The sequence below is a fragment of the Sarcophilus harrisii genome, chromosome 6 (assembly GCF_902635505.1).
Source record: "Sarcophilus harrisii chromosome 6, mSarHar1.11, whole genome shotgun sequence".
Lineage (NCBI taxonomy): Eukaryota > Metazoa > Chordata > Mammalia > Dasyuromorphia > Dasyuridae > Sarcophilus > Sarcophilus harrisii.
In genome coordinates this window covers 160,658,788-160,675,233 of record NC_045431.1, presented here as the reverse complement: position 1 = coordinate 160,675,233, position 16,446 = coordinate 160,658,788, and the positions used below count along the sequence as shown (strand labels likewise).

Below are 16,446 nucleotides of genomic sequence, written 5' to 3'. Positions count from 1 at the left end.
GTGATCTCAAGACCCTTCATTGTCTTGGTTGTCCTGTTGAACATTCTCTAGGTTATCCACATCCTTCCTAAAATGTGGTGCCATGAAATGAAAATATTCATTTTTCAGAGGACTGTGGAATTATAACTTTGTAAATCCTGGACACTCTTAATGTCACCTAATTACTGAATTAGCTTTTTGGGCTGACATCACACTGTAAACTTACATTGGAATTTCAATCCCAGTGAAACTTCCAGATTTTTTAAGTGAACTACTCTCTTAAATGGACAATTTATACTTATACTTAACACAATTGGCTTTTTTTATTTCCTTGTAGGTATTTATTTAAAGTGTTGATAAGTGGATTTTTTTCTATGTCTACTTTTCCCTCCTGTTCTAACACTTAGGGACAATTTTCTTTATTTCTTGTATTATTACATCAAGATTCTTTTTTATGGTCATAGCTTTCATGTAGTTCAATTATTCTTAGTTATTGATCTTCTTGATCTGTTTTCCAAATCTGTTATTTTTCTTATGCGATGTCTCAATTCTCTTTTATTTTTTCATTCTTTACATTTTGTTTTATAATTTCTTGGGCTCTTATAACTTCAGTAGCTTTCCCTTACCCAATTCTAGTTTTTGAGGAGTCATTTTCTTCCTTAAAACTATGGATCTTCTTTTCTAGTTGTTTAACTTCTTTTTCAAAATCATCTTTTTGTTTTGTTTTGTTTTGTTTTGTTTCTCAATCTCTCTCATTTGATTTTTTGAAGTATTTTTAAAAGTTCTTTTATGAATTTGCTTTGGGCAGGTGACCATTTGACATTACTCTTTAGGATAGAAGAGGATTTTTTATTTCAATATCCTCCTCTGAAGATGAAGGCTCGTTTTCCCTATTCCCATAGTTACTTTCTATGGTTGTATTCTCTTTTACCTAATTATTACAAAATAAGATTGTTAGTATAATTACACCTAATCCTGAGGTATGGGAGATAATACCTCTGACTTCAGGTCCTCCTTTAGTTCTCACCTATGGCCTGGAACTAAAAACTAAGAACTCTAGCTCCTGTAAGTGCCAGTAGTAGGCTGCATTCCTGCCCTACTGCTTTGGCATTCACCATTGTGCATTGCTTCCTTCTCACCCAGGGCAGCATCTCAGCAGCACAGATAAGCCTGGTGTTCCTTATCAGCAGAGGTTCCCTCAGTCTTCCTCTGTTAAGATGCCCAACTCTCCACACTGTCTAGGAGGTGAAAGTTCCTGAAATTGGGACCCGGATTATCTCCCAACATCTGGGGGCTCTCCACTTGCCATTTCAACTGAACTAGCCTGGAGGTATTTACACTTTACAGGCGTCAAACCTCAGCCTTGGTATCTTTTTTTTTTTTTTTTTTTTTGATCTTTTCTGATTGTCCCAGGAGTTCCACCCCAATTCTATTATTTTAGTTGCTGTATGTTTTCTTGAAGAATAATTTTTTTCTTATTTGTGGCAGAAATCTGAGAGTTGGGAATTTTCTGACCTAATCTGCCATCTTCTCAGAATCTTCTTCCATTTAACATTCTTTTTTTTTTTTTTAATTGGGCTCCAAATTTTCTCTCCACTTCTAGCCCCTCTCTGATTAATTAAAAAGGCAAGCAATATGATGTCAATTCAAAAAAATAAAAGGCATATTTTTCATATTAGCTATATTGTTCCCACTTCCCCAAGAAGTGGGGAGGAAATACTTTGTATTCAGAATTCACAATTCTGGTTCTAGAGGTGGATAGAATTTTATTATTCTTATTACTGTTGTTATTATTATGAGTTCTTTAAAATTATCTTGTATCATTGTATTGATTAGAGTAGCTAAGCCTTTCAGAGTTGATGAATTACAATATTGCTGTTATTGCATACAGTGTTCTTCTGGTTTGCTGACTTGACTTTTCTTCATTTCCTATAAGTTTTACCAGATTTTTCTGAAACCATCCTGCTCATCATTTCTTATCTCACAATAATATATCACAATATAATCAGCCATTCATCAGTTGAACACCCCTCAATTTCCTATTCTTTGGCATCACAAAAGGAATTGCTAGAAACATTTTTGTGTATTTATGTCCTTTTCCTTTTTCTTTGATGTCTTTGGGATGTAGACCCAGTTGTAGTATTGTTGGGTCAAAGGATATGCACAGATTTAAAGCCCTTTGAGCAATATTCCAAATTGTTCTTCAGAATGGTTAGACTAATTCAGAACTCTACCAATAATGCATTAATGTTCCAATTTTTTCATATCACTTCCAGAATTTGTGAGGAAACACTTCAGAATTGTTTTAATTTTCCTTTCTTTAATTATGAGTGATTTATAGAATTTTTCATATGATTTGACTGTTATTATTTCTTCTTCTGAAAACTGCCTATTTATATTCTTTGACCATTTATCAATTGGGGAATGGCTTTTGTTTTTGTAGTTGAAAAGTAAAGCCTTTATCAGAGAATCTTGCTTTAAAAATCTCCCCTTCCTCTTGTCCCAGTTTCCTGTTTTCCTTCCAATTTTGACTATATTAGTTCTGTTTGTGCAAAAACTTCAATTTCATGTAATTAATTTTTTTTCATCTTACGTCCGATGATCCTCTATATTTCTTGTTTGGTCATAAATTCTTCCCTTATCTATAAATTTGGCTGGTAAATTTTTTTTCTTGCTCCCTGAATCTGCTTAAGATATTATCTTTTATGGCTAAAGCATGTAGTCATTTTGATCTAATCTTGGTATATACAGTATGAATGTTGGTTCATGCCAAACTACTTTAAATTTTGTTAAATATTGATTTCTTGTTCCCCAAATTTGGATCGTTGGGTTTACCAGCACTGGATAACTATGCTCATTTACTCTTTTGTATAGTATATCTAAACTATTGCACTGATCCACCACTATATTTCTTAGGCAAAACCAGATTATTTTCATGATTACCACTTTGAAATATAATCTGAAATTTAGTACTGCTAAGCTAGCCTTTTTGTTGACTATGATGTTTACGCCATTAAACCTCAAAAAGAAATATTAGAATTAAGGTAACAGCAGCAAATTTGGGACACCAATACTATATTCACTTATCTATTTCCCCAGCAATGATTATTTCCAAGAGAGGAACCATAGTACATTGCTCCTGTGAAGACTTGATATAAAATGCTATATTTCTGCCATTTCATCCCTAAAGTAGATCACTGAAGCCTGTTCAGGACTATACTTGATCACCTGTGGCTATAAGTGGAAAAGCTATGATGCAACAATGATTGGATGTATCTAGGTCAGTAGAGGTAACTTTAGATTTCACCACAGATTTCCTTTAACACAGAAATAGGATGGTAATTGATTCTTAGAAATGAGGTCTTGAAATTTCCAAGGCCAATTTGTACATTATTTCCTGACCTAGTATTGATTTTACAATTGAATTCCTTGTTCTGATCAAAGGCTCTGACAATTTGATCTTAGGATTCTCTAGATACTGTGGTATCAACTTGACCTGGCCATTTTCTTATATCCATTCTGCTCCCAATTCAGGCCTTTCCTATTCTGCCCAAAGATGTCATTATAATTATATATATTTTATAGTTATGCATATTTTTGAGTCAGGAGACCTGGCTCCCATTCTTGGCTCTGCCATTTTCTTCTTGGATGATCTTGGAAAGATCACTTTGCTTAAAAAACCCAGGCTTAGGTTTTTTTTTTTTTATCTGCACATTTTGTAGACTGTAATAGAAATTCTCTAGAACAGACCCATTCCTATTCTAAATTTGCACTATTATCTCCTTCTCTTCTCCTGTAATTTGTCTAACCATTCACATGTGCTGTTCATGACCTGAATGAATAATCATTATCCTTTTAGCTTCTAGACTTTCTTCATCATATAGTAGGTCCTTAATAAATACTCATTAATTGAGCAATCAATGCTGTCTTTTTAATTGTGCATTTTTTTCTTTGCTTACCTATTTTTATAGACGTGAAGCCACCATTATCTCAGGAACTGAAATGGCCAGACAAATCTGTAAAGAAATATGTCATGAGGTAGAATCATGGGTGTCCCTTGGGAACAGAAAACCTCATCTCAGTATTGTTTTGGTAGGAGACAACCCAGCAAGCCATACCTATGTAAGAAATAAGATAAAAGCTGCTACAGCTGTGGGTAAGTGAGAATTTCATAAGAACACCTATATCTATTAAATATTTCACATATATTCTTCACATGCAGGGCCCACTTTCAGATTTAATTTTTAAAAGATTTTCTCCTATTTACAATACAAGCAGTTATGAATATGTTATTTGGTACTTCATGCTAAAAGAGAATGTAAGAGACAAGACAAGTCAGAAAAAAATCAAAGATTTTTTCTTTTTCTACATTAGTTTTACTTAATAATTTTCTTCGATTAAAAAGTATAGCTTAATATACTCTACTGTGACTGATGTATTTTTCTGTGTAGATGTCTTTACATATATCTAGGGATTATGGAAAATCAACATCGGAAGAAACCTGGAACAGAAAAAGTTAACTGGAACCCAACTTCTTAAACTGTACTTTGTGATCCCATATAAGATCTCATAATTGAATGTAGGAGTTATGAAATCATGATTTATTACCAGTAAATGTTTGGTTTGTAAAGATATTTTACATACATATATGCCTGGGAACATGTAAAAATTTCTTTAGCAAAAAGGGATAGTAAGTAGAAAAAGTCACTAACAAGTGGTCATTGAAGTACAGCTTAAATGTTTCTAATCAGAGAAAAGCTCACTTTCTGGAAGGGAAGGGGAAAAGGGCAATGAATTCAGGAGACATAAATAAATTAAAGAGTATCTAATAGATAGGACAAAGTGGAATTAAAGGATTTGGCAGATTTTTATTAGGATCCAAGGGCAATAAAAGACATGGTTTCATAGGAAATTTGATCTTCTTTTCCTAGAACACTCAAGATAGAGTAATCAATTAAGGTAATTGAAATATATATATATATATATATATATATATATATATATATATATGTCACCAACTATTTTAGAATAGGAAAAAGGAGTGAGGTTCTTTGATGATTCTTCTTAGGAACCTCAGAATCAAGTCAAACCTATGCCTTGGTATTTAATCATTTCAGAAAAATGGGGGCCCAGGTAATGGTGGAAAATATGATTAAGATTTAAAAATGAAGACATGTTGGCTCATGTCTAAAATTTATGAGCTCTTTGAGATCAGGGGCTTCAAATTAGGATTTAGCTCCATGCTTAATAAAGTCTTGTTGATGGTACTGAGTTCTTTTTTCCTGTAACACAGGTAAAAATGAATTCCAAAATAGAAGAAAGGTGAGAAGATGTTGAATATTCACAGGAATTTTAACTATACCTATTTAAGAAAGCTATTCATACTAAAAAAGGAGGAGGATGAAAATAATGATATTAACTGATTATTAATCACCTTTTTTTTTTTTTTCCAGAGGCAATAGGAAATGTTAAGTGTCTGAGACCAGATTTTGAACTCCTGACTTCAGGGCTTCCACTGCACCACCTAGCTACCCTTTAATCACTATTTCTTGAGATGGATTTAATTGATGAAAAGCAAATGTCACAATGAGGAAGCCAAAAATTTATAATTAGGGTTAGGGTTCCAGCAGAAAACACAATTTATTTGCCAAGTAGAAAAGAATGGTAGTCAAAGGGAATAACGCTGTCTCCTTAGTGTAGCACTTAGAATAAATGCTTATCTATAAAACACTGAGGAGGATGCTGCTGGCTTTTCTGGCTACTTTCATGTCTCAATTAAAATCCCTTCTGTAAGAAACCTTTCTTGATTTTCCTTAATGTTAATATCTTCCCTCTGATAATTATCTCTGGTCTATATCTTCTTTGTACATAGTCTTTTTCATATTGTCTCCCCCATCACACTATAAGCTTCTTGAGAAGAGGGAGTGTTTTTGTCGTTGTTCGAATCCCCAGTGCTTAGCACATAGTAGGTACTTAATAAATGATTGTTGACCTGACTCTTTGACTTAAAGAATACAATCTATAATCACAAACCATCAAAAAGCAGGAGAGTGGAAAACTTTGATTAATTTCAATATCATTTATAGATGAAATGTGAAGAGAAACAAATAATTGTAAAATGATGCAAATCTGCCATTGTTTCTAGAGTGATTTTTTTCTTAAAATTATTATCAATGACAGTGGAATCATTACATTTAATTTCTGGAATCTCATTCCTATTGTGACATATTAAGAAATAAAAAATAAACTTGGAAAATATAGATCTGATCAAATATATGAAGAAAAGATCCACGAATGTGGCAATAATAATTTTAAAGCTATTTACATAATTTTCAAATTTCCTTTAATTGGTAAAGTTTCAAAAAGAATGTAAAAGATCAGTTTTTTTTTTTGGAGACACAGGCCTATTTACTTTCTAAAATCTTTTTTTAAAAATATTCATTATTGTGAGATCAAAGAAAAAAGGAAAGGTAAAAAATATTTATAGCAGCTATTTTTATGTTGGCAAAGAATTGCAAATCGAGAAGATGCTCAACAATTGGAAAATGACTAGAAAATTATGGCATAATGAATTGATGTAATACTGTTATAGTATAAGAAATGATGAAGGGAATCATTTCAGAAAAAGCTAGGAAGATTTATATGAAATTTTATGAATGAGATGTATCTGAAGTTAGGAAGATCTGTGTTCAAATTCAGTCTTAGATATTCCTAGAAAGGAGCATTAAAATTGACTTATTGTCCCACTCACATGCAATAAATATCTGTATGGTTATTGTCTGACTCCTATATGTTTTCTTCTAGGCATTGGTAGTGAGGTCATTTTGAAACCTAAAAATGTTTCTCAGGAAGAACTTTTGGACATAACTGAGCAACTGAACATGGATTCAAGAGTTAGTGGTATATTAGTTCAACTTCCTTTGCCAGGTAATACAATTTTTATTGTACAGCTTGGGGAAAATTTTGCAGTTTTTTTACAGTTATCTTCAGATTGCATTCTATTTTTAAAATATTGGAAAAGAAATGAGTAAAGATGTATTTATTTTAGCATGAAAATTATTATGTTACATTATTTCTGAAAGTGACAAAGGGGAGAAATATCTTGGGAAATGGAAGAGTGGCATAAAAGCAAAAGATATAAATTGAAATTTATTTAAAATAAATTATCAGTTACAAATTTTAAAGTATTATACTAGATTTTCTTTCACGCCTTCCCCCCCAAAAAATTCATTTATTTGTGTAGAAAGTGTTGAAATAAAGTCCTACTTGTTCCAAGTGATTTTTATCAGGATTGAATCACTAGATGGCAATGCTGTTCCATTTGAGATGAATATTAGCTAGGCTTTGTTTCTGATCTATGATAGAATTCTCTTGTTCCCTCTCTCAAAGCCAGGCAAGCTACATACATCACTCTTCAGATTTCTAGGGCAGCCTGAGCAGGGTCGGAGATGTGGAGCAATTTTTTTTCCTCTACTACCATGAGTTGGAACTTTAATTAGCTGTGTTTCTTCCCTGTATCTACCCTTGGGGGGCAAGTGACTAGCACTTGAGTTCCATTTAAACCTAAAATTTGATTCCTTTTTTCCCAAGCAATAGGATATTTAGCTCAAAGATATAGCAAGAACAAATTTGCAAATATTCCTCTGGGGCATACCCTTCCTTGCATCACCTTGTTCTCCAGATAAATTAGAAACTTAGCTCTGTTCTATATAGCATGGGATCCTACCAGCTCACATTCAGATATGGCATGACTGCTGGATAAAATTTTCCTGACCCTCAAAGTTAGGTCTGAAAATCATATCTTGCTCCCTGGGGCATCAAGGCTAAGACACTTAATCTATACTTTAACTTCTAGATTCCTATGGTTTTCAAAACTCCTTAGCCTTTCAAAACTCCTAAGGATGGAGACTCTACTCCCATTACTGAATTAATGAGAGAGACACTGAGATCCTCCAAAGGTAAAGGGGACATTAACTGAAGATAACATGCTTTGAATGCCAATAAAAAAACTTCATGTTCATCACATGCCCAGTTGATCAAAACCACTTAACTAATGTCCACTAGTGCTCTCCAAAGTCTTTATCTTACATGATTCTTCTAGAAGCAACTGTCTAAGATCTTTCTCATGGAGATATGCTATCCGAGGTGGTCTGGGCATGTGACAAATTTCCATGAGTGATTTTCAAAATAAAAAAAATAGACTTTTTTTTTAATGAAAGAAAATCTAGTTCAATATTTTAAAATTTGTGACTAATTTATTTTAAATAAAATTCAATTGATACCTTTTTTTAAACCACTTTTCCATTTCCCAGGATATTTCTCTTCATTCTTACTTTCAGAAATACATTAATTTTTTAAAATTTTAAATTGGAAAGATCTCATCAGTCAAATTCAGCAAGCAGTTGTAAAGCACATACTGTTTTCCTAGTCTGGTCCAAGGTATAAGACACACTCCTTGCTACTGAGTTGCTTGAACTTTATTTGTGGGATACATCACATGCTTAAAGAATAATTCAAAGGAGTACAGGGCAACCACTGATTTATGAGTAAGTTGTAAAGTTATTAAATAAAAAGTAAAATATTAATGAAACTTTAATGGTTTGAACATATGGTCTGGTAAAACTACTTTTAATATCAAGATCAAATTTATATTAAAATGATTTATTACACTTCTGGGGGTGGTGCCAAGATTGGTGGAGGTGCCAAGACAGGAAGCTGTTCAAGTTCTCCCAGTTTCCTTTGAAAACCACAAGAAACTAAGTCTGATGAAATGAAATCAGTCTCCAGCTCAAGATAGACTGGAAAAACTTCAAGAAAGGTCAGTCTCACTGGGGTGAAAAGAGAATTCAGCCAACTCAGACAGACTTTGGGAAAGCCAGTGAGAGAGTGTTAATCACAGCAAATCAGCAACTAAGACTCAGTCCTGACTCAGTAGAGGATCAGATCAGTGGCGCAGACTCTAATCTCAGTTCAGAAAGCAAATTCTGGGAAAACAGGCTGTTTCCTGAAAAGAGAAGGCAAAATCACCTCCTACAAACACAAAGAGCTCTTGTGCTCAAAGTCAAAGCACTGAGCTGCACAGGAAGCTTGGGACAGCACCCCCTTTACCTCAGGAGCAGAGCTCAACCATAAAGGCAAAAAAAGAGAAAATATCAAAAGAAAAGAAAAGAAAATGAGCAAGAAACAGAAAAGACCCTTGACCATAGAAAAGTACCATGGTGACAGGGAAGACCAAAACATCAATTCAGACTAGGACAAAGTGTCCACAGAGGAAATTTCAGAGTGATATAAATTTGTCTCAAGCCCAAAGAGGCTTCTTGGAAGTGCTCATAAAATACTTAAATAATACACAAATTATTATTATGTATTTAAAAATACATAAAATAATCACACATCAAAAACTAGAATGGGGCAGATGGAAGCTAATGACTCTATGAAACATCAAGAATCAGTTAAACAAACTAAAAAGAATGAAAAAAATGGAAGAAAATGTGAAATTCTTCACTGGAAAAATAGCCAACCTGGAAAATAGATCCAAAAGAGACAATTAAAAATTATTGGTCTACCTGAAGGCCATTACCAAAAAGAGAGCCTGGATAGTATTCTTTAAAAGGTCTATAGAAAACTGCACCTATATTCTAGAAACAGAGGGGAAAATACTCATTAAAAGAATCCATCAATCACCTTTGTAAAGAGATCCCACAAGGAAAACCTCAAAGAACATTGTTGCGAAACCCTAGAACTACAATCTCAAGGAAAAAATACTGCAATCTGCCAGACAAAAACAATTCAAATATCAAGTAGTGACAGTTGGGATTACCCAAAATCTGGCAGCTTCTCCAATAAAAAATTGGAGGGCCCGGAATCACCATATTCCATAAGGCCAAACACCTAGGGTTACAAGTAAGAATAGCTACTTAGCGAGACTCAGCATTATCTTTCAGGGAGGCAATTTAAAGAACAAATAATTCTAATACTATGTAAACTATTTGGGAAAAATAAATACAGAAGGAGTCCTGTCAAATTCCTTCTTTGTCACAAATATGGTATTGGTACCTAAATCAGGAAGAGCCAAAGCAGAAAAAAATTACAGACCAGTCTTCCTAATGAATATTGATGCAAAAAATTTAAATAAAGTATTAGCAAAGAGATTACAACTTATCAGCAGAATAATACCCTATGACCAAGTGGGTTTTATACTAGGAATCCAGGGATGGTCCAATATCAGGAAAATGATTACTATAATTGACCAAGTTAATAACACAAGGATGTCCGTTATCATCACTATTATTCAACATTGTACTAGAAATATTGGCTTTAGCAATAATAAAATAAAAAGAAATTAAAAGAATTGGAATAGGCAATGAGGAAATAAAACCATCACTCTTTGCAGATGATATGGTGATATACTTAGAGAATTATAGAAAATCATCCAAAAACCTACTCGAAGCCATTCACAGATTTAGTTAAGTTGCAGGATATAAAACAAACCTACACAAATCCTCAGCATTTTTTATATTATTGAAAAAAATCATCAGCAAGAGATAGAAAGAGAAACTCACTGAGATATCCCCTGAAGAGGTAAAGTCTGTCTCAGTTTGAATCCTCCACAGTCTGTTCACTCTGACTGACTGACTCTGTCTGTAGTTCTTTTAGCCCTTAAATACCCTATTACAATTACATCATTACAGTATACTAAGTATATGTAAATTAGAAAACCATTATCTCATCTGCGTTAACATCTTGTTGTAAGTATCCTTGTTTCAAGTATATTTCTCCAGAGTTCTGGCCCTCTACAAAACTCCATTTAAAATAACCGTAGAGAAAATAAAATATTTGAGAGTTTAAGACTGCTAAGACAAACCCAAGAATGATTTGAACACAATTACAAAACACTTCTCACACAAATAAAATCAAATCTAAACAATTTGGAAAATATCAATTGCTTATGGGGAGGCCAAGCTAATATAACAAAAATGACAATTCTGACTAAGTAGTCTACTTGTTCAATGCCATATCAGTTTGAAGTGCCAAAAAATTATTTTCTAGAATTAGAAAAAATAATAATAAAATTCATCTGGAAGAACAAAAGGTCAATAATATTAAGGGAATTATTAAAAAAAATATACACAATGGATGTACCAAGCCCAAAACTATATTATAATGCAGCAATCATCAAAACCGTTTGATACTGCCTAAGAAATAGAATGGAATCAGTGGAATAGATTAGATACAAAATGTACAATAATCAAGGCCTATAATATCTAGTGTTTGATATACTCCCTGGCCCCCCAACACTCCCTACCCCCACACAAATTCCAGCTTTTGAAATAAGAACTCAATATTTGACAAAAATTATTGGGAAATTGGAAATAATGTCAGAAATTTGGCATTGACCTATGTCTTATGCCCCACACCAAAATAAGATAAAAATGAATTCATTAATTTAGGCATAAAGGATGATACCATAAACAAATTAGGAGAGCAAGGGATCATTTCCCTATCATATCTTTTGGAGAAAGGAGGGATTTATGACTGAAGAAGAAACTAGAGAACATTATGAAAGGCATTTGATTACATTACATTTTGATTATGTTAAATTAAAAAGTTTTTTTTTTCCCACAAACAAAACCAACAGAAACAAGATTATAAGAGAAGTACAAATCTGGGAGACAGATCTTTACAGCCAGTGTTTTCTGATAAAGGTCTCATTTCTAAGCTACATAAAGAACTGTGTCAAATTTATAAAAATACAACTCATTCCCCAATTGATAAATGAACAATTTTCAAACAATGAAATTAAAGCTACCTATAATCATATGAAAAAATGCTCTAAATCACTATTGATTAGATAAAAGCAAATTAAAACAACTCAGAGGTACTACCCCAGAATTTTCAGACTGGGAAAAGATAATGATAAATGTTGGAGAGGATGTGAGAAAACTGGAATACTAATGCATTCATTGTTAGTGGAGTTGTGAAATGACCCTATCATTCTGGAGAGCAATCTGGAACTATGCATAAAGGGCTATCAAGTTGTGCAAACTCTTTGACCTAGCAGTGTCACTAATGGGTCTGTATCCCAAGGAAATCATAAAGAAAGGAAAAGGACCCACATGTGAAAGAAATGTTTGTGATAGCAAAGAATTGAAAAATTAGTAGATGTCTATTAATTGGGGAATGGCTGAATAAGTTGTAGTATATGAAGATAATGGAATATTATTGTTCTATAAAAATGATCAACAAGCTGATTTTAGAAAGGCCCAGAAAGATTTGCATGAATTGATGTTGAGTGAAACAAGCAGAACCAGGAATATATTGTACACAATAATAGCAAGAATGTATGATGATTAACCCAAAGCAGTAGATTTTGGACAGAAAATGCCATCTGCATCCAGAAAAAGAACTATGGAGATTGAATATAAATCAATACATGTTATGTTCACTTCTTTTTTCTGTTTTTTTCCTATTCCATTATTTTTCCATTTTGCTCTGATTTTTCTCTTTCAACATGATTCATAAAACAATGCATATTAAAAATAATTTTTTAAAAAATGATTTATTACTTTAAAGGAAGATCACTGATTTTTTCACTACTAAAAATCTTTTGCTTTTGTAAATGGTATTTTATTTTCCCAAATACACACGTAGATATTTTTTCAATATTTGCCTTTGCAAAATCTTATTCTAAATTTTTTCTCTTTCTTCTCTCCCTCCCACACCTCCAAGATAGCAAGCAATTTGATATAGGTTAAATGCAGTTCTAAACATATTTCCATATTTGTCATGCTAAGCAAAAAAAAAAATGATCAAAAGAAAAAAAAATGTGAGAAAGGAAAAAAAATGAGTAAAACAACCACAAAAGGTGAAAATACATTATTTGATCCACATTCAGTCTCCAAAGTCTTCTCTCTGGATGCAGATGGCACTTTCCACCCCAAGTCTATTGGAATTGCCTTGAATCACCTCATTGTTGAAAAGAGCAAAGTCCATCACAGTTAATGATCATTGATTTTAACTAGGCATGATCCCAAATGCAGACTATTTACAAATTTAATTAAATTAGGAAAAATAATCCATGGGTGAATGGGAGGGAGACAGGTAATTATTTGGGCTTATAATCAAAAATACCTGTCGACTTCAGTGTGTGAGTCTGGACAAGTCATTTGAACCTGCCTCAGTTTCCATTTTGTTAAATGAAGTGGAGAAGGGAGGCCAGATTTGAACTCATGTCTTCTTCACTTCAGATTCAATGCTTCATGTTCTGGGCCATCTAGCTGCCAAACAACTCACTAAATGAAATTAATTTATGGAAAGAAGTGTAGAATGTGAAAATTAAAAACTCATGATTTCTTATCCAGAAATACTAGTTTTAAAAATATAGGATTTAAGCTACTGATTTTTGCATATTATTAAAATCTTCATAGTTTAATACAAATAAATTTAACTGGCCTATGGGAGAAATTGTATGGCTTACTAAATGCCTTATAATGAATGCCTTGTATTTGTCTAAAAGTTAAAGGGGCCAAGTTTCTACAAACCATGTAGAAAAAATTGCTGTGGTCTTTTGAAAAAAAATGATTTGTTCACACTTATGATTTCATTAGAAAATGGAACTCCAGATAAAGAAACCCTTTTCACCAAGGCAGGTTGGTACCTTCTCTTCAATTTATAATTGAATTGCCTGAGGCACAGAGATGTTAAAGATCCTGTCCAGGTTAATACAACCAATGTGTGTCAAAAGCAAAACTTGATTGACTAGTATAGAATATATAATTAACAAAGGAACCTTAATATAATAGATACAACTTCATTTTGACCTTTTCAGGTGTGCTGTTTTGTTAATAGGTTAAGAGTTAGGCTATAAATAATACAAATTACTTAATACAGAGTAATACAATCATATAATTTGATGTTCTATATTTGTGCACCTATTATTCATTTTAGACAATGACACCACAGGTAGCCTATGTGTGATCATTTCTGTTCATTCATGACTTAGATTATATTAGTTTCCTCCCATATTTAATTATTTTAGTAATAAGTAAATATATCTGGGGCTATATTATGCTAATGATTTATGAATATAAATTCTTCAAGAATTTTATTGGCATGAGTAAATACTTAAAATGATGCAAAAAATTCCTTAACATCTGTCAATCTTTCTTCCCTTGACTCTCACCTTACTACCTTAGCAAATGCCTCTAGTTGAAATTTATGACAATCCTCTGAAGTAACAAACTGCTTCTAATATAACCATCATGGGTAAAATTAAGGCCCAGGTCAATTGTGTGGTTTCTTTCAGAGTAAAGAAATATTTTATAATTGACCAAAACTTTTTTTGGTCTGATCAGCCTCTTCTAGCTTTGGATTTTCATATTATCATAGAATTTTAAACTGATAGGCACCCTAGAGATAATTTAGTTCCAACTTTTAATTATATAGATAAGGAAACTGAAGTCAGAAAGATGGACAGACTTGTCCTTATCATTGTTTATATTCAGTGGATTGTGATTAAAAATATTTTGAAATTATTATTTGTGATATCAAGAAAGTGACAAAAAAGAAATGATTCATAAAACTCCAGAATCCTGCATGAGTGAGCTTAACATGATTCTTTACAATTTGATTCCCAGGATTCCCAAATGAATGAACCTTTTTTTTCACTTAACAGTATTTTATTTTTTCCAATTACATATAAAGATAATTTTTAACATTCATTTTTGTAAGATTTTGAGTTCCAAGTTTTTTCTTCCTCCCTCCCTTACCTTCCTCATCTCCCTCCTCCTCAAAACAGCAAGCAATCTGATATAGCTTATACATCTACAATCATTTTAAATATATTTCCATATTAGTTTATGTTGTGAAAGAAAAATCAGAACGAAAGGAAAAAACCATGAGAGAGGAACACAAGTGAAAACAGGATGCTTCAATCTTTATTCAACATCCATAGTTCTTTCTCTGGATTCAAAGGGCATTTTCTATCCTAAGTCTATTGGAATTGTCTTGGTTCACCAAATTGCTGACAAGAGCTAAGTCTATCATAGTTGATCATCACACAATCTTGCTGTTACTTTTACAGTGTTCTTCTGGTTCTGCTCACTTCACGTAGCATGTAAGTTTTCCTGAAATCAGCCTGCTCATCATTTCTTACAGAATAATATCATTACATTTATATATCACAATTTATTCAACCATTTCTTAATTGATGGCCACACAAATTTCCAATTCCTTGCCACCACAATGAATGAGCCAATTTTGAATATTTTTCAGGCCACATAGATGAAAGGACAGTCTGTAATGGAATTGCACCTGGAAAAGATGTAGATGGATTTCATATTGTCAATGTTGGACGACTATGTCTGGATCAGCATTCTATGATACCAGCTACTGCCTGTGCTGTTTGGGAAATAATAAAAAGAACAGGTAGGTAAGAAATAATCTGAGGGTGAGAAGAAAAAATATTAAGCTGTTTGTTGATTTATTGCTTTTTACACATTCTATCCATATAGCTAATACTCAAAAATATTGATTGATTGAATAGGTAAATTCTACCAATGTATATGATTGACAGATGTTTACTGCTGAACTTCAGACTTAATATCATAATCCTGAGAAATGGGGGAAACAGGAAGATATAGAGAGTGTTAATCTGAAAGATACTTAAATACTTTCACAGCTGATGATTTTATCCATACAGATGCTTTTATCCATACCTTCTCATCTTGTGTAACTCTTTACATCATCCCATCATTGTACTGTATCACATCATGTGGTAGAAATTTTATTCTAAATCTATTAACATTTCGCAGATATAAATAGGGCCATGTACTCTCCATTTGTAGGTTTCTTCTCAGACCTCGGTTAACTAAGGAAGATGTTCTTAATGTGGAACCCATGAATTTTTCCTTTCAAAAATTTTTCTTAAGTATCTCTATATATTTTTTATAATTTCATTATATATAATTGTATATTATATATACATATATCACATTACATATAATTATAATTTTATATGTTTAAAACATTATTTCGAGAAATCCATAGATTTCTCCAGACTTTCATACAGCCCAAAGCACAAAAAAGAGTTTAATTCTTCATACACATGTCAATTATTCTCATGAAGATTTTATATGGATAGCAAAGTAGGCATGTTGATTAGCAATTATTGACATTTTATTTATTACCTTTTTCAACGCTTGATTTTTTTCAAGTATTTGATATCTTTTCCTCCTTTAGATACCAAGAGAACAGATTCCTAGTACCCTCAAATGGATTGCCTCCATTAATTAGAATTCTTTGTATATTATTTCTAGTCCAAGTGTTCTTTACAAATTTTTAATTTTCAGTGCCATTTTTACTTTCTCTTACAGGCACTGTTAGAGTGGAAATGTTATTATTTAGATGCCATTGATAGAAGAATAGTTTGTCATAGAAATCTTGATGGATCTCTGTATTTCACATATT

The 16,446-nt window shown here is 32.5% G+C and overlaps 1 protein-coding gene across 1 annotated transcript in view; it reads left to right on the top strand.

Moving 5' to 3' along the window:
- MTHFD2L (methylenetetrahydrofolate dehydrogenase (NADP+ dependent) 2 like) overlaps positions 1–16,446 on the top strand; it is a 127,206-nt gene that overhangs the window by 22,593 nt on the left and 88,167 nt on the right. The window contains exons 2-4 of the mRNA XM_023505699.2: positions 3,951–4,135; positions 6,784–6,906; positions 15,253–15,405. Coding sequence (XP_023361467.2) covers positions 3,951–4,135; positions 6,784–6,906; positions 15,253–15,405 — 461 coding nt within the window. The remainder of the gene's footprint in view (positions 1–3,950; positions 4,136–6,783; positions 6,907–15,252; positions 15,406–16,446) is intronic.